The sequence below is a fragment of the Ambystoma mexicanum genome, chromosome 1q (genome assembly GCF_040938575.1).
Source record: "Ambystoma mexicanum isolate Mex_15411 chromosome 1q, UKY_AmexF1_1, whole genome shotgun sequence".
NCBI lineage: Eukaryota > Metazoa > Chordata > Amphibia > Caudata > Ambystomatidae > Ambystoma > Ambystoma mexicanum.
The window spans coordinates 1377319607-1377339645 of NC_090922.1; the positions used below are offsets into that span (position 1 = coordinate 1377319607).

The 20039-nt window shown below is 41.6% G+C and overlaps 1 protein-coding gene across 1 annotated transcript in view; it reads left to right on the top strand.

Annotated features, from left to right (window-relative positions):
• TRABD2B (TraB domain containing 2B) overlaps window positions 1–20039 on the top strand; it is a 1121778-nt gene that overhangs the window by 1045523 nt on the left and 56216 nt on the right. Inside the window, exon 6 of the mRNA XM_069642238.1 lies at window positions 5147–5392. Coding sequence (XP_069498339.1) covers window positions 5147–5392 — 246 coding nt within the window. The remainder of the gene's footprint in view (window positions 1–5146; window positions 5393–20039) is intronic.

Below are 20039 nucleotides of genomic sequence, written 5' to 3' on the forward strand. Positions count from 1 at the left end.
ATTAGCATGTCTCCCTGCCCTTGGTACAACACAAGTGTAATTATGGGATTTGCCTTATTTTAAAATGCCTAGGGGGGTGGGAGAGGTTCATTTCCTTCCCAACACAGTATTGCACTAGAGGAGGGTCCTGGTCAAGTTTGCGGCCCATCTCATGTGGGGAATAAATCCAACACCATAATTATATGAACTAAGAGGCCAAGCAAGGCCACTACTGCAAGATTAAAGCTGGCTGATGGATGAGACCCATTGGAACATGCAGGCCAGCCCAAATGCAAAGTATGGACATAAAATATATGACATTTAAAACACATTTAAAAGACATCATTTGTATTTCAAAGGACATTATTTTCACCTTGCAAATATGATTGCAGCTTGTTTTGTCAGTATCCCCATTGACCTGCGGGACTGTTATATGTTTATGATCCCCAGAGACCCTTAGCTGATGCATCCAAGGAAGGTACTCTGTTTTCAGTTAAACGTAAGAAAAATACAGATTTTCAGATCAAAATGATGGGAGAGGGCAGATAAGGAAATACTGCCTGACCTTTAAGACAATTGTTACTACCCCAAATAAACTGTGCCTCAGTTTCAAACAGGCCTAATGTACTAAATTGCAGAGCTGGAATAACATGGAGCCAAACAGATGTCCAGGTCATGTGACTTTGGAGAAATGACACTGCCTGTTTTTTTTTTTTTCTGAAATGTGAAAATGAAGACTTTTGTATTAATTAACATAACTATTTGGGTGTATGAATAAACTATTAAAAACAATAGCTCACTCCAGGAAGGTAATGCAGCTGTCAAAGTAGAGTCCCCAGGCACAACATACATCAGTGAATCAGAAAATATATATTACATTGTGGTTCTCTGTAAATTGAAGAAAATTGTCATGTTGTGACTTTCTGAGAAATACAAATGCAACTTTAAATGTCATTTAAAAAAGATGCATTTTTCTCCTCCCCTCATTATCCATAATGTGGACCTGCTAAGACCCTTTCCCTATCGGCTGGCAGAGCTGGACTAGAGATGTGGGGAGAAAATGAATCTCCAATCCAAAGTGTGGGAATATTCATACTGTGGATGTGTCATAAGTGTTATATAATAGCATTACCCCATGAAAAAAGGGGCTGGAGAGGAAAACAGACAGAGAACGAGAGAGAGAGAGGAGAGAGGCAGAAACACAGAGAGAAAGTTGGAGAAGATATAGGAGACTTGTGCTTGTAAAACTTGGAGCCGTGTCTGAGGGAGACAGCCTCCAAACCTGACTGGCCCCTGCTGAGAATAGCTGAGCTGTCCATGCCTGTGGTGTGAGCTGACTCCTACCTGTCCACAAAATAGGGTCCTAAAATCTGGTTGGTATCCTGAGCTAAGAACAGAGCTCTCCCATGTAAGAAGATATATCCCAAAGCTATCACATGTTTGGGGAAAGTTACCACCTTAATCATTTCCCTTAAATTGAGGGTGGGAGCGGGGGAACTGTGCAGATCCTTAGCCCATTTGATTGAAAATAATTAATTAATTACCTATAGAAAAGATCATGGGATGATTCTTGTTGAAATTTGTAATTAACAGATCACACTCCCAGTGTGTTATAGTCACTACAGCCGATAAGGTAGTTGGGTGACCCTATTTTCCTGTAACCTCTAACTTCCTTACAGAAGAGGTATGTCCCTTTTCCCAAAACAAGAATCCCAAAACTTTGCCTTTCATTTGAATGTGTTTGTTCCCAAACACATTTTACCATTAATTTCAAATCCCCAAAGCCCTGCCTTTCATTTGAATGTGCTGTGTTCCTAAACACACATTCCCATTGATTTAATTCCCCAAACCCTGCCTTTTGAAATTAAAAGCCAACAAAATTCCCAATATATTCCCAGTCCCTAAACCTTGCCTTTGAACTGAGGGGTGTCACATATAACATATGTCTGGGGAGTGCTGGTAGAAAAGAGTGTGTTTTTAAAGTGTCCTATGTCTTAATGTGTAGAGATCTCCCATGTGTAACCTGTGTTTTGTTGTTGCAACTGAAATTTTACTAAGAAATGCATGCCATGCAATAATATGTGATCATTGTGTTGTGCCATGGAATGGGTGGCTTGTGTTATTGTGGTGTAGCTATAATTATTAATGTAATTTAAATAAATCGATATTACCTTCTTCTATACACCACCCTGATTCCTGGCTTATTGGTGGCACAGCTGGAGGAAGCTGAGTGGTATTAGACAGGTTGGAAACCTTACCAAGTCTGAATCTTTTATGCGTTTTACTGTACAACACCTTGATTGTGGAGGGAAGGAACTCCCTGTATTGAGAGTGGGTGTCCAATACATTGTTACACTCCACCATTCACATCTCACTTGAATGCATTCAAGGTGAGCAGAGCCCAATCAGTGGCGTAGCACACTATGTGGGAGGCCCATGCAAGCCATGCTGGGGCTCACCCCCCCCCGCCCAAGCACCTTAATAAAGCACAGGGCACATCACACAACAGCCCAGACCACAATGTGTGCTCAATGTCCAAGATGATTATGTCACTGCAGGGGCCAAGTGAAATGTATTTTATGTATTTATTGGACATTTGCATGGCACCTATACACAGGTGTTTCTTGGCACCACAAGACAAGATGGAGGTATGGGAATCAAAAAAGTAGAAAAAGAACAGTTATATTGGCCTTGTGATAATCCTACCATGCAGTGCATGAACAGGTGGTATGTGCAGGGGAAGCAGGTAGAGAGAGACATGCAGGAGTTTGGAACCCCCAGGATGGGGGAGGGCAAGCGCTAGGGGAAGGGGGGGAAAGGGTGGATGAGTGCTGTGGACAGGGAGGACCATGTTGGGCTAGTCTGGGAAAGGGAGCCCAAGGACAAGTTCTGGCAAGGGATGCAGGGGCGACTGGTAGGGGGGGTGGTCTGGTCCTTGTGAGACATTGAGCTTCTGGGGGAAGGTGAGGAAAGGTAGGTATTTAGGGAGGTTTTTAGGGAGGGAAGGCTGGGTGTAAAGAGGTCCCAGACAGCCTTGTGGATGATGCAACAGATCTTGAATTTGATTCTTGCTGTCACCGGAAGCCAATGGAGAGATGTTAGGGCTCGAGAGATGCGGTCCCTGGGCTTGAGGCCGAGGATAATTCTCACAGTCCTATTCTGGATTACTTGAAGGGGCAGAGGGAGGAGAGAGGCAGTTTGAAGAAAAGTCGGTTACAGTAGTCCATCCTAGAGAGATCCAGGGCTATGGAGACATTGAGCTTCTGGGGGAAGGTGAGGAAAGGTAGAATGACCCTGAGGAGTTGGTGCTGAAAGTTGGACTTCTTGGCAAGGTCTGCGATGTTAGGAGAGAAAGAGAGAGATGAGTCAAATATGACCCCAAGGTTTGTTATCTCACAGGTGGGTGGTGGGATAGGACTAAAGGAGGCTGGCCACAGAGTGGGGGATGGTAGCAAGGAACAGGTGTCCCAATGAGAAGGATCTCGCTCTTACTGGCAAAGAAGTAAATATGTTTTTAAATCAAAGCTTACATGTTTCACCTAGCGTAGAAAGAAGGGGGCGGTGCCTGGTTCCAACATATTCCAGTCACCAGGGATGGCTGATGAGTTGCTTTATTGGAGGGTGTAGATATTTGTCACAAATATGCTATTGCGTCCAAGCTTAGCAAGGGAGCCAAACTATTGTAAACTGGTTTTGGGGGGAGGGTCAAGGGGATTCTTCTCCCTCCCATGAGAACATGTTTTAAAATGCTGCATTTCATGCTACATTAAGAGATATGCAGGCCACTAGACCAAAACATCAATCTAGCAAGGTAATACTACTTATCATCCTTGCTTTATCAAAGATGACAAGTAATAAATGACATACCACAGTAAGCAATGGCTAGACTGGCTGTACCAAAATTCCAGTCTAGCCAGCTAATGACACACATGAACTTTGCTTTGCCCGAAAGTACCAGCAAAACATGCAAAGTCAATAAAGGATGTGTCAAAAATGCTCTAGAGAGCCCCAATCTCCCAGGGCCTCACGCATGCGTGCATGCCCACACACACACACACACACACACACACACACACACACCTCTCACGTCCACTGGCACTGCATTCTCCACACAGGAATGCACCCAACCAACCAGATTAGGCAAACACACACTATCACATTCCTACTCATTAACCCACCACTCACTGACCCCTGCGCCTTTTTTTGCATCCAATCACACTGCATTCTACACACAGACACATTCCCATCCAGAGCATTGAAACACACTATCACATTCAAACTCATTCACCCACCAGTGACTCTCTCACACATCTTCTCTTGCATCCACTCTCACTGCATTTGCTACAGAGGTACACACCCACACACCTACCCAGAACATTCCAACACGCACTTCAATATTCAGACTCATTCCCCCACCAGTCTGTCACTCACTCATATACACTCTCACTGCATTATCTACACAGTCACACGCCCACCCTCTTAGAACATTCAAACACACACCACTTGCAAAAAACACATCATATTTAAAACAAAAAAAGTCTTCTTAGGTGTTTTATCCACCTTCGGTCTGTCACTCCAGGCCACCCTTAACCCCGCCATACTGCTCACAGACGAGAGAGCTTCCTGGTTCCTGTATATGAGCCATAAGGAAGCTGGAGGAGAAGGGGACGGAGCTGAACGTGGCATGTGACGCATGTCCTGTTCAGCTCCAACCCCTAAAGAGTGATTATTTCTCACAATGCAAGCCCTGGTCCAGCCTTCACCCTGATCGATGAAGAATGTGCCAGGGCACCCCCAGACCTGGGGATGGTGATGGTGCCCCCACATTGCAAGGGCTGTGCGGGGGTCCTGCTACTCCAGGAGCCTAATTTAAAAAAAGTATATTTTTGAATTTGTTTTATTTTTCCAGGGGTAGCAAGGGAGAACACAGGTGTCACGGCTACAACCACTGGTGACCACCAAATGACATCCATGTGCTCCCAGCTGGAATTATCCATCTTTGCAAACAGTAATATGATGATGTTTTTCTACTGAGCAAGAACCTGAGTAGTTCCAGCTAATCACCTATGTGTCTTTTTAGATATTCCAGAATATGTCATAACCTAATTCCTTTGGCAGTCCCATATATGTATATTTATATGTATAAAATAAATGCCATATTTTACAGGTCAAAAACAGACAGCGATCCATCTTTGGAAGACAAATCAGCCACAGTGAAATATACAGATGATGTGCCTTCTTCTTCTTCAGCACCCTTTGAATATGATGACGACATACTTCCTCCACACCTCCTGCTCCCAGACAGCATAAGTCAGCTGGAAGAGTTTGGCCGGCAAAAGAAATGGCACCGAAAAACGCACAAACACCATCGCCAGAGACAGTTTAATGATTTGTGGGTCCGGATAGAAGACAGGTTGGTTTTATTCAGCTCTTATAGTTTCCCACAATTAAGTGGTCTAACTCCATCAAGACTTATTGACTTAGAATATGCCCACATACTTGGTCATGCTTATCTCGAAATTTGTGTTCACCTCTTTGTCATCTTCAACTTAACAACGTTGTTCACTGAAGGAGATATTGTAATAGAAAACAGATTTCACAAGATCATCTGGACACACAGAAACAAACACAGAAAAAAGATCTAATTAATTTTGTCAAAAAACATGCAATTAACTTAGACAACTGAAAATGAACAGTGTTAGGTAAGGTATGGTGCAGTCACACTGTTTAAGAGTACACAACACTTATCTGCTTGGTAATAGGTAATCCACCTTTTGGTACAGGTCTGTACTACACAAGCTGGTAGTGTGACTCAAGAGGGGTAAATGTCAGCTGTAGAGCTGTACAAATGAAATCCGGAAATACAAGTAACCAAGCAACACTTACACTCAAGGGTTCAGTTATAAATAGTTATTCATTTAATTAACATACATTTTTTTAAAAATAAGCATTCTTTAAAAAGGCAATTCCATTTAACGGGGTAAATAGACTTTAAAATTACTTTTCAGAATCAAAACAAGTTAGTGGATAATCTTTTGCTATGCTTCTTATACACTTCCTGATCCCTGAGGTGACTTCAATCACAAGGACAGTAATGGCATTTATACATCACACTAGTCAACTTTGCAGATTCTGAGGTTGTAGAAAGAAAAGGATTATAGAAGTAAAAAGGTTAGAGCAGTTTCTCTGTAAATGTGAGGACAACTAAATCCTACAATGAAGTCTAGATAAGCCTTTCCTAGCTGTACCAGCACACAACAGACTACCATCTATGAGTGGTAAACAATGTCAAAGTCAATGGAGTTAGCAGAGTCTTCAGGGAGCCAGGACAGCCAAAGTAATTTGGGACACAGTCTATGAATCCGATGCACTTCTTAGATCAAAATCTTGCACAAAGTCAGAGAGGTCCAATAAAATCACTGTAAGTAGGGAGTTGAAATCAACTCGAAAATAAGGTAAGCCAATGCAATTCCCAAGTAATAAACGTGCGGCTACAGGCAGAGAGGTAACACGAAGTGGAGCAATGCAGATTTTTTACCCGGGTCCATGCTTAGAAACCTATGGGTATTAAGCATGTTATAAATAACCAATTACAATTACAATTACAAATGTACCCCAAGCCTAAACAGTACCTCTGGTTAGAAGAAGAGTGGTCGAGCTGGATGCTGTCTTGCTAAAGCGGTGCAGACACTGGTTCCTGTGCCTCAGTCATGGGGACAAGAGGGAGGACGTCTGGAGGGCTCAATACTGAGTGAGATACTTGGGAGGTCGATGGCAGCTACGGGCTCTTTTTGATTCAACGGCACTTTGCAGTTTTAGCGCTTAGCAATCAGCACTGATACGGATCTCGGACACCGGTTGAATTTCTTGGCTCCCTCAATCCGGCAATCTGGTGAGGGTACACTGCATCTGCAGGCCCTGCTTTGGGATGGTCCTTGCGAGTCTCGTGGAGATTCAGGTCAGATTTGTTCTGTGGCACACGTTGCACTCGACTACAGATACTCGACCCCTTGCATTGGGCTTCCAAAGCAAATGAGAGACAGAGCAAGTTGGGGATGGTGGTTCAGTGGAATTCGTCTTGGGGTTAATTGGTCCCACTAACCCAAGGGGAGAAGTTGTTCCATCCGGAGCTTCTCTGTCGAGGTGAGAAATGAGTTTCAGCACAGCAGCAGGGCTTTGCTGGGCAATTCAAAGGTCCAGGAGGATGCAGCAAGCCTCATTCATGTTTTCTTCATCAGGTGTTTCTCTCAGTGGTCGACTATGCCTGTAGTCTCAAAACCCTTGCCTTTTAAACAGGTTTCTCTCATTCATGCACAGCCTAGGCTGTCAATCACACAGCAGAGTAGCTGTCCTAAAGGGACAGCCAGACAGCCAGCCAGCCAATCAGGATGAGTTACATTCAGGCTTTCCTAGAGACAAAGGGCAGAGGAGTTTCAGGACCCTCCCTCATATCCTGTCCTTCCAGACACACTGGAGCCAGGGGCAGGCTTCAGGGCTGAAGCCTGCCAAAGTCCAGACAAACAAAGGGCTCAAGCCTGCCTCAATGCACAGAGTAAAACCCAAGAAAGACCTCACAAACAGAAAATGGCGAATAAAGAAGACAGGAGCCGTCTGACAAAATGGTCACCCATGGGTGCTTTACTGCAGCTGAGGGTTCAGCCTGCAGTAGGAAAGCACAATGGTAGGAAAAAGTAAACCACTGCCACCAGCCATTTAAAGTAGTGAGGGTAACATAAAATGTTTACATAAGAATGAAGGATATGGGGCTATCCCCCAGTACTCCACATAAGATGGTGTGTGCTGGGCCAATTTCACTTTACTATTCTTGGGAACTGTAGTTCACAGTTCACACAAGAAATGGTAGTTCAACCTTCGGAGAAATCTAAAGGATTTCTCAGTGACACTGAACTGAAAGTGCTGTGTGTCACCATACAAAAAGTAGATGCCTATGGAGTTTGTGAGACTCCAAAAACAGTGAAAACACAAAATCGAAATCAGGTAAAAACACAAAAGAGTGAGAGAAAAAAGTCTCACTCACTCCAGGGTTAAAAAAGTAAAAGTCCTAAGTCCAGGAAAAGAGCTGGGGGTCTCTAAGGTGGGAGGAATTTAGCACTAACATTAAAATTCTCCCTAACAACCAACAGTTCTAAATAGCTGTTTACGCAACCCCATACATTGCCAAGTTCATTACAGAGTATGTGTATTACCTCGCCCTGACATGGGAAACTTGCTTCTCTGCAAAAAGCTGGGACATAGAAGGATTAAAACACTTCCTTGAATTTCTGACTTACATTTTGCTACTGAATCTGAATTTGAATTTGCATTGGTGTTTATGCTAGAAACCTGTTTGGGATGGTTAGCCCTGTTAGACCCCACCTGCTCCACTCATTTCATTTAGGGAGAAAATGTTAGTCCTTATGGCTGCACCTGGAGGCAATGTGTTTCTGATTATTTCTATTTTGTACAGGATAGCCTAAGACACTTGCAGTGGAGAGCTGCCGGGGTGTCTGTGTCTCTTTTTTGTCTAAGTAACGTCTCAGTTATGTTTTGAGCAGGCTGATAGCAAATCGAAGTTTAGATTTTTCAGGTGCATACCTGCACATATCTATTTTTCACTGTGATGATTTTATTTTCATGTATTGTTTATGCCGTTTTGGTTGCCATGCATTCAAAATAGCTGATTATCATGGTCCAAGCCCTGATTTTGTGCAGTGTCATTGGATGGTCATCTACCTTATTTCCCAGCTTGTTAATTGCCATATAAGGGCATGCACTGTTCCCATAATCTGACCATGGTCTCCTGTGTGTGTGTATTGTAGGATGTTTTAATTGAGCGATAGCTAAATTAAGGGAACTTTCCAGCCACCCGAAGCCAGTCAGGCACAATTTTCCTTTATCTAATAAAGTTAGTTTTATGGGACTCCTAATTTCAGGACCAGAAACACACAGGGTACTACAGAAGGTCTGTTGATTAACGAAATAGGAATAATTAAATCTATTTAGAAAATAAATAATACTTCAATTGAATTGTAATGCAATGATGAAAATTATTAACACATTATTCCCTCCGTTTTCAATGCTACTGTTATAGAAATAGAGACTTTTCTCACACACAGCACCCATTTACCCTGGGCGTGCATGCACCAGTGATTAGTAATGCATTATAGGCCAGGATAAGACACGCATACAAAAAAAAAAGTCTTGTAAACATGTATGTAAATCATTTGTAGAAAGAGAACTGCATGATCAACATGTATGTAGGCTAGATTCCCTTCAGTGAAGTTTCTATTTAATTACTGTGTAAAAAGAGTACCTTTCTCACTTTCAATATGCAACTGAAAGGGAAGATGGGTAGCTAATAAGCACCCTCTCTGTTGTTCCTTGAACAACTTAGTATTAAAAAAAACAATATTCTGCTTTTATGGTATAACCAGGAATTACTTTAGTTAATTTTATTATATTTATAGGTATGTATACAGTGAGATGTCAATTTAACTCAACATCAGACGTCTTCACACAGCGAAACAGTGAAGGGATCTCACTGTAGACATACCATTTGGCTTCTCAGGATGCACAATCAAATTATATATTCTAACCCCTCAGTACTGACAAATAACAGGGTTGGATTTAATCTAATTCTGTTTATAGTATCACCCCCCACCCCCTTCGGGATTATTTTCCCTTTATAATATACTCACATATGAATTTCATTAGGATGTCTCACAAACAGGTGGGCACCCTATTATGGACTGGATCAATTCTCCCTCACTAGGAACAGGTGGGCATCCGTCAGCAAAATGGGATCAACTTTCCTCTGCAGCGTGTCTGCTGTCTCTCCCTCTGAATAAGGCCAGGGACATTACCTCCTAGTAGGCCTCATTTACAGAGCTCTGACAATAATCTGACTATAGGTCCAACTATGAGAGCAGTCTATTCCTTCACCTTCCTGACGTTATCAATTCTTCTTCTACCTCTTCATCAGTGAGTGAGCAAGTGAGTCTGTTGCCTAGTGAGTGTGTGTTGGACCTTATATAGAACGAAAGCCTCTCCCTTTTTATGGATGTATACTTTCTACAGTCTAATTGGTCAATGCATGTGATCGGACAGTGTTCTGACAGTGATATCACGATAGACATATCCCTGTGGTCATTGGGCATATTACTGTAAGGGGCAGTCCGATGTGATGTCATCTCAGAGATTTCTTGCATTAAACATTCTAACATTTCGAAAGAGTAAATTCCACACTTTACTAATCGGTTCACCAGATTTCACTCTATGGTACAAATCAAACAACCATTTATTTTTATCATAAAAGCATAATTGATTAATGAGTTACAGATTGTTTCCATTTCACTCACTTCTACATTTCTATACACATTTTTTGCCTGTTTCAAAGTAACAGGCTTGTCACTTTGGATGTTATGATATTTGTATCCCTGGTGTACGCTGTTGCTGTTCAAAACAAAATGCAAATTCACCTAATTTTCATAATTTAAACTCAGATTAGAAGCATTGTTGGTTCAACTAATAGACATGTTCAAACTGAACGCTTTAAAAAATAAATAGCTTGCTACGACAATTCTGTTTGGGAGATATCACCAAAAATATGTATCCAATATATTTTTTCTTCATACAGACTATTATATCTGCAACTATGTCTGCCAATTACAGAGCATCTGGTGTTGTTAGTTCTTCCGCTGTTATTTCGGGGCTAGACCTATAGAATTTGTGACCAAGAGACCAGGCAGTGATAAGGTATTTTTAATTTTGACATTCTTGGGGGTTTTATGACTCGTTCATGTCCCTCTCGGACCAGTTTCCAGGTCTTGCAGATTCTAGATAAACACTTTGTTTTTCCAGTTATCTTTTTTTTCCGTCTTTCAGGAAAGAATATTGAATTGAAATAGCAAATTGGAGAAAACAGATCCACTTGTCAAGTTGAGCACTGTCTGTCTTTTATGTGCGCTCCGAAGCCCATGGACATGCAGCGCTTACAAAAATTAAAATAAATAAATAAATACACAGTGCACAGATGCAGCCTACAAACACGCCCCCATAGAATTAATTGCACATCTGACCTCGTTGTGACCTAGCCCCAGAGATATTCATTATTTCTGACTTTTAGGCACATTCCAACTCATTGAGAGGGCAAGGCAGTTACATTCAAGGAAGTTACATTCTGTGATTGTTTTCCTGGGGCTGGTGAATTGAAGAGAATGTCAGATGTCAGAGCTCAGTCATGGCTTAATTTTACTTTGGTGCATTCACAATTGCAGCTAATTTCAGCCAACATGGCAATTTATCGATTGCATTGGCCTAACAAACTCCTATGAAAAGTCCATATGTTCAACATCGGTAGGTTTCCTAATCCTGATTCTGTAAAAGAAAATGAAGAGAACAGCAGCAGAACATTCACATTCTTTTTTTCTTTCTGTGACTATAAATTGTTGTTCTTTTTTTCTCCTCTGATTAGTCAGTTCCCCTTCTTAACAAAAGTTGCAGAAGGCTTTCTGTTGCTTGGACATGTTTATCTCAGTCCTTGTTACTATATGTTTATTTTTGGGGAGTTGACAATAATGCACATTTTGCTTGCGTTTTTTTACATATGTGTTTTTAACATGGTGCATTGCCCTGAATCTTTTCTTTGAATTACATTTCCTTACAGTCTGTGTGTGTGTCTATGGGTGGGCCAGCATGTGGGTGTGTTGGCTGAAAACTGGACGTGGGACTGTTTGTTTAGAATACTGACTTCAGTCAAGGTACTGTTGCTGGGCAGATTGTGAGATGGCAGACTGTGTATGCTTGTATTGCCTCCACCTATTTCAATGTTTGATTGGTGGGATGAGGGTGGACCCCAATTCTGAATAAATGGAAAGCTTTTTGTAAACATCAACCTGAGATCCAAGCCTCATAATCAGAAGAACTGCTAAAAGGACTGCTGCAGCAGCCAGCATAGACATAGGCAACCACTGTGCAGTGGACCTCTCCCTTCAAGTTAAAATGCATGTCCTGCACATGGCGCCTACTCCTCTGATCTGGTGGTACCAACCAGTCTGATGCCATGTGATGCATCCTTTACATCCCCATGGTTACAGTCATCATCAGGTCTGCCTTTTGCCTGTACCTGCCTGAGACTGGATTACACTGTTGCTTGGGCATAAGCATTTGGTGTGCCAAGTTGTCCCTTCTGATTCTCTATCCTTTGGTGTCCTTGGTTTCACAAGTTGGAATCTGGCGTTTAGCATAACTTATAACACTTCATATGCCCTTATCCCCTTTGACCTGCCCAGAGTATAATGCCACAGTAGAGCTACTTTACTCTACCATAGGTTGAATATTCTGCATCAGGATTCCTCTCTGCAGACAATTGTAGCCTGAAGACTGGTAGTCTACCAAGTTGTTACATTGCATTTCTTTAGAAACCTGCTTAATAAGGCTACCTGCTTGTAACTGATTACATTTGAAGAGGGTATGAATGGACTTTTGAAGCACTGTCCTTGTGTGTTTGAATATACCAGCCACTTCAAGGCTTTTGAATTAACGTCCAACCTTATCGCTACACATGTATATTACCTTACAGTAAATATACCTATGTGTAACTGTGGTGAATAGTAAATTGGAAGCAAACCCATTTTACTGTTACAAACTTGGATGTATGCGTGTTCACAGCGATTTCACTAACCTAAAAGAGTGTTCCATCAGATGTACGCCTGTGTCATCAAATGTTTTTGTTTTGGACTTACCTGTGTGGACCGCTGTTCTTTAACAGAATGTGTAAATACTAGCTGTACATCAAACCAAGCCTACTGCCCACTGAGTCCAAGCCAGACTGCACATTTACTATTTTACCTCTGAGAGTTGGGTCAAAGAAGTAAGTGAGACCTGTTTGGACCAATAGCTTGTCTTCTCTGAACTCCTCGCCAACGTAGATTCTGAAAAACCCTCAACATGTTTTGTTTGCCACAAAGATCCTTCAATAAATATAAGCTGTTTGTCGGGTTTGCGGTATGTTGGAGGTCAGTTTCACCAAATAGAGAAAGGTACACGGCCTGGCTCCTTTTTTCACAACAATTCCCTTATTACATACAAAAGCATCCATGTACAATCATGCAAAAACATGTGAAGTAGTTTACTTCAGCACATGTAATGTTATTCTGTTAAAATAAGTCATAACATTACAATACATTCTTGCTCCTCTCCACAAAACTCCCATGAAGTGCTCCATACAGTTTCTAGTCCATTGGTTGTAAAATGTCACAGAATGTCATTGTAGAAATAAGCAATCTGATAGGCTAGTCACTACTTTACTTATCACAGTGCCGGCTTTCAGAGCAAGAATACACGTGTAAAAATCAGGTCACTGAGCCAAGAATAGCAGGCAATCCTTAATTCACTCCTACTCTAACGTGTCAATAGTGGGACTCTATGTATATATCGTGTATATTTTTTTTAAACCACACAAATGTCGCTTATAATAACTTCCGCTTCATTGTTGTAACAATTTCCTAGATCATTTCGGATGTGCTTATTTCCACAGAAAATGTAATGTATGAACTACCCATATCCACAATTAAAGTATGGCGTATAAGAGATGGAGATGTTGTGACGATGAGTTTGCTACATTATGTGATAGGGGTATCATACGTTCCTGCAGCGTTCAACGACCTTAACATGAACTCCACCTTTGAACTCTTTCTCCTTTTTTGGTCTGGGAATACGTCAGGGGCATGGGAAAAACCAACATTCTACATTAGAAGTAGCGTATCGCCCAATCTGACAGGCACCAGATCCACTTATAAAACTGCTGATCACACATCAAGTTCCGACAGGCTGATTACAGTGGTATCATACTTATGTTTACTTTGTTACTGTAATCACATCTTCATTCTTTAGATATCCATACATCAAATTCAGTGTGTCCAGGTATCTTCTCTCTTTAGTAGCATCACTTTACATCTGTCAGACTTTACTTATAGTTCTTCTATGTCCAGTGGTGTCTGAAGACTCATGTCTAGCGCATCAGTTCGAGAGTACTTTCGATACGGTTGTGGTAAGAGAATAACGTCTCTCAAACCTTTGATGTGGTATTGGAATGATATCAGATGTCAAACACAGGGCTTTCCTGTTGTTCTTACAATATGAGGGAAGTGAGGGGGTGGGCTCTATAAATAAAGTGTACATCTGCCTCTCTACATTCCTTCACTCTGGTCAAGTCTTCGACCACCTCCTCAATTTTCTTCACCTTTTACTTCACGCTGTAGTTTCTTAGGAATCCATATCTTTGTCACCCCCCCCCCTCAGGTCACCTGCATTCTTTATGTGTTCTTCGACACCCCAGATCATGTGACAACACTTCCCAGTAAGTGAACAGCACACCCAAACATCCCACATAGTTCTGACGATCCCTGAGATAATAAAACACTGTTCCTGCGGTTGCTACAGGGGTTCCTTGCAGGTGCTCACGTGTGGTGTTCTTTGCCTATGAGTGCACGTAAGCCACAACATTCACATTGGTCATTATCTTCATTCCAACAGCTTTATTTGTTGTCTTCATACATTGGCCTATTATTGTTTTCAGGAGACAGAATCCCAGCAATACTAACACTAGTTGCTCTTAGTATCTTAAATGCATTCACCAGCCAGATTGGAGCCCATGAGAACAGGTATGAAAACAAATCTTCATTGTCTTCGGTTTCATCTTTTTCTTCCACCATTTTCGTATGTAGTGTCAATAACAGAGTTTTAGCATCTGTCAATGTTCCAATTTCTCATACCGATACCTGGTGTCAAATAAAGTGCTTTCTGGTTGTCCGTCCAGTATGACGATGTGAGGGGGTGGGCTCTATGAATGACGTGTACATCTACCTCTCTACAAATGCACCTAGGGAGGCATTCTGAGCTTTGCCCTCTGAGAGACGGAAACAGCCCTGAAAAAAGAAAGACAGTCACAGCCCTTCAAAGAATCAAACGGGTACAGCCCCAAAAGCAGTGTACTCTGAAAGCAAACCATACCCCTGCTAAACAAATTGTCAATAGCAGCCCAGCATTTGAAGAGACAATCACCACCATGAACATGGATAGACAGTCGCTGCTGTCAACATTTGCATGACATAGAATAGTACACTGAAGGCTGATTTGTTTGGCCCTTCACAGGGTTGACTCATCTGCTCTCTGAGGGATTTGCAATAACAAATTGTCTACCTGCTATTAGATCACTGTGTAAATAGCTTGCCGTGCCTGTTTTTAGGCAAAACATAAAGAGAAATGCTGGTGGATCCATGCTTGAAAAAGGGGTCTGACTAAATGGACATGCTATGTATGTTTCTTCTGTACAACCCAGCCTTTGAGTGATAGTTAGTTAGGGATTGGCCTGCAGGAAGAGGTGAGTGTACCACCCAATGGAAGAGGGGTATGGCTGCATTCCAGTCCAAGTAGAGTAAAAGTGGGAAGGTGAAAGGGCTGTGTCTGGGTTGTTAGGGTGAAATCAAAGGGTGGGGAGACAGACTAATAGTTCAGGCACTGGAAGGATGGTGGTAAGAGTATATGTATTGGGATTAAGGTAAGTGAGTGAGACTAAGTAGAGGTGTTGGAAAGCAAGTGAGATTTAGTGAAACATAATACTGGGAGAGTGAAAGGAGGACAAGTGTGAGGGAAGGATGGGTGGAGCAAAGTTTAGAGAGTAGGGTGGAGTGGGGACTAGTAAAGTGAAGAGTAATGATAAAAAGATAGGAATGGAGAGTAATGGAGAATAGAGTAGAAGTGTATGCAGTAAATGTGAAACTGAATAACAAGGACAAACTATAGAGAGAAGGGACAATAGAAAGTAGGAGGAGAAGATGGAGCATAGTAGGAAAGCAAGGAAATAACATCAAGCTGATGAATATGAGAGCGTTGGACGGGTGAGACATGGGTGGGTGGAAGGCACCATTTACTGTTTTGAATACCATCATAATGCTGGTGGAAACTGGGCTAGCAGCACCCACCTAAAAACCCAGAGGGAGTAAGATTGACAAGACAGTTGCATTTAGGCCGTGCCTCCAGCGAGCAAGAATGTAGATAATAGAGGTCACCAATCTTTAGTGACCATTTTGGGGATTAGCAAATGTCTGTGCTAGAGTACAGGAAGCCCACAGGGAGATGAGGGATAGAAGGAGCTCCCTAGCTTTGATTCCTTTGAAAACTGAAATAAAACCCTTTACATTGTCACAAGTTTTGGTGTGTTCTTTAGGTTACCTGTAACAGTACCTTGTTAATTGAAACATTTGCTGGGAAATTGTATTGCTGAATCATTAAGGCAGAAACATGCTTTTTGTTGTGTCTCTGTCTTTTCTGATGTCAGAATGTCTCGAATGGAGTCAATATTAGAAGTTATTGACTGGATGGCAAATAATCTGATTGGCAGACCAGAGCTCAGTAGAGAATTGCGCGTGTTAGTTAGTAGAACGAAGATCATAACATGTGAACATACGTACAAATAAAAAGGCATACCAACAATGTCAACAATACCTCTCCATATTTTACACACGTGGCCGGATGCGTTTTCGCCCCTACTTCCAGAAACATATCTTCCGGACTACAAGAGTTCACTGGTAAACGTGTTCTGGGTCTGTTTCCAAAACCTGTCTCTCTGGATTGCAATGACAATTCATGTATGTTTTGCAGTATTTGCTTTCACATCTTGCATGTTAAAACATGTGCTCTCCATTACTGACCATGTTCGCAGGTTTTACTCACACTCAGGAGAATAGCTTGCAAGCAGATGTTTACTGCAGGGCATCCAAAATATAACTGTTCTCGTGCTTTCCATTTCTTCAAGTATAAACTCAGGGGAGTTCAGACTGATAGACTGTAGAACGCTTGGGTATGGATTATTTAACTTAAAACCATAATTGTATTTTGTAATGGACACATAGTGGCCAATTCATAAACATGTTCCAGACGGAGGTCTGGCTTAAAGCACGCTTTGAAAAATGTTATATTATAGTGCATCGGTCGCCGCCCTATATGTAAGTTGAGTATTGAGAAAATTGAAAAAAATGAATTGCAAATAAATGTTGACACAAATGATGGAGTGAGCTGAAATGTGTCAGACACAATTGTAGTGATACCCCCTTCCCTACAAACACACCTACAAATGAAAATTGTGTAAAAAATCTGTTAAAAAATTAAGAAGTAAAAAAAAAACGCAATTTCAGCCTAATACCCATTAATGTTCTCATAGACAAAAAATACCAATTTTTGCGCACAGTGAAAACCGTTGTACAGAATTGGATCTGGGTTGAAACAACTTGGGTACAATGCATTGACTCGATTTCAGGGAGGGGGGATCTGGGGTTTTTGCATCCAATAGCTTTTTAAATATTTGAAGGTGAACGGGTGGCTCCTTCTCTGAAAATTATTTGCATTGCAACAAAAAGTATTTTCTGAAATGAAAAGGGTGCATTTTTGTCTGAAGCAAGAGATAGTTGCGAATATTTGGTCTAATATCTGAAGTTAAAAAATTCCATTTGGAGAGGAAAAAGGATGAAATGGTATCAGACTGAAGGTGGGGAGGGGGAACAAGGACACCTTGTGAAATTGAATGGATGGGGTTCTGGGGACTGTGAAGGCATCATGAAGCAAGACACAGCCGACAGATTCAAAGTTCACACAAAACACATTTATTAAGTTAAATGTCAGGATGGTGTAATGCCTAACTTGCTGTATGCCATGGTGCGATATGCCTACCTAAAGAAGCTAAGGTGAGTCTGAGTCAGAAAGTTCAACTTAAAAGTCTGTCTGTGTCTAAAACCTATACTTGCCCTCACAGCTAAAGTTAAACAATGTGTAGGGATGTCAACAACAAACAAATTAGTGTTCCAAAATAGAGTTCTGACTGTCTTCCAGTTCCTGGCTTATTTTCCAGCTCCCTTTCCCCAAGCTCAAGAAAGTTCCACAAAGTCTCTGGGTTCCTTCCCCAAGAATTATATAACCCAAAAGTGGTGACAGCCAGTATTAATTTGATCATACTGTTAGTTGTGTATGATATTTTATTCATAGAGGTGTATGGTGGCATTGTGAACAATTGCCAAAAACCTTATCCTTTGGTCTGAGGTGAGTGTGTGATATGATATGACATGGCATTTGTAACGCGCCTATACACAAGTGTTTCAAGGCGCGATGAGGCAGGGAGGGGGGAACAAAGGGAAGACAGACAACGATCCTACTAGGCCAGGTGTCATTCAGATCGCGCAAGTGCATGCGTAGAAGGGAAGGGAAAAGTGAAAGGGGAAAGGGAGAGGGGAAAGTGCAGTACAGGGTTAGTAGAATACAAGATAAATAATAAGGGCCAGCTGGTGGCAAGTGAAAGGTAAGTGCAGACAAGTGCTGGGAAGGGGGGCTGTAGGGATACAGAGACAGTCCCGCATTGCAGGGGATGCCAGGGAGGCAGTGCAAGGGGAGAGTGGCTGGGCCAAGGACCGAGATCGGTGAGTGGCCCAGTTGCAGATTCAGTGCAGTTTCAGTAATTTAGCAGGGGAGAGGGGGAGAGAAAGCAGAAGCAAAGAGGAAGGTTTTGAGGTGCTTCCAGAACCGGAGATGGTTCTCCTCTTGTGTAGCAGAACGAGGTCACAGTAGAGAGATAAAACAGTCTATAACCCATCGCTAAAACAAACAAGCCTTGTTATATTGGCTGTGATCTAAAATCTATTACATATTTTTATCATCTTTTTCACCAATCCTTTCAGACCTGGGTGTAAAGCATTTAAGGAGATACATCCAGATTCATATTATTTTCCAACAAATGGTGTCAAACATTCAATTTCATAGTGTTGATACACATTATCTTAAAGCAGTGCCATATAAAAACTCCATAATGGAACAAAACCAAATTTGGTACCTCAGTAGATACAAATACATACACAAATATAAGCTAACAAAGATGTCTGTTGTGAGAAAAGAAAGAATAAGTGTTCTCAAAGGTAGACCACAACTATTGTAGGTCTAACTGCAGTATGAAAGTTGATGACCAAGACAACACAATTCAACAAGGATCTTGGGGCTTCCCTTCACCAAGAAAACAATGCAGTTTCTAAAGGGTCTCAAGGTGTTCCTTCCCCAAGACCTCTGCTTGTCAATTCACACTTCGTTTTAGTCTAGTTAATACTCAAAACCAGTTACAGGTCAACTTTACACTCCTTCTGATTCCTTAATAGTTTAAACAGATTACTTTTTTCTGCTTTTGCTTCAGCAATCTCTTTCATACATATCTGTAGGTTTCCTTGACTTTCACAGACAGGGTGTCCTCAGTCAAGGCGCAGTTGTCGGACCACACGGTCTGCCCATTACAGGTTACGCAACCGATAACCCTAGGATGTCTTGCTCCCAGGTTTCTCTGTCACTGCCCCTGTGTGTCTGTTCACCTTCACTTTGGCTTCTCTTTGACAGACTCTTGGCTTTGCCACAATTTGTTGTTCTCCTTGGCAGCCTCTTGTCTTTGCCACAATGTGTTCTTGTCGTACAGTTCAAACCGTGGTGCCTACTTTCATTCACCATCACTTTCACACTCTTCACTAATGTTCATCTCTTGCTTTTCACTTTATTTCATAGGACTCGTTTATTGTCTTTCAGTATTTATTTTGTATGTTTCACACATGCTTGCTTTCCATTCATAAGCTTATCAAAGCTTTCTTTTAATTCGGTATTCAAAAATTCTTAATTCAGAACGCTTTCTCTTATAGTTCAACACATTGTATAACCCCTCACCTTGTGTTAACTTTTGCTTGCATATCTATTTTCATTCACCCAACAATTACATTTGCCCTGCAGGAGTCTGTGATCTTGCGAGCAAATGAGTAGGGCTGCAATGCTGGATGTTTAAACACTGTGGCTGCCCAGTGTATTAAAATACTAGATCAACTGAGAAACACCTATGCCTGTGCCCTCAAAGGTCAAACGAAAGGTCTTGATGTCATTTGCTTTGTGAATAATATGTTTATTTTCATTTTACTCTCTTTTGTTTTACCCTCGACACGTGATTCTCCAAATTAGGTTATTTGGTTCATCAGGAGGGTTTTTCCATA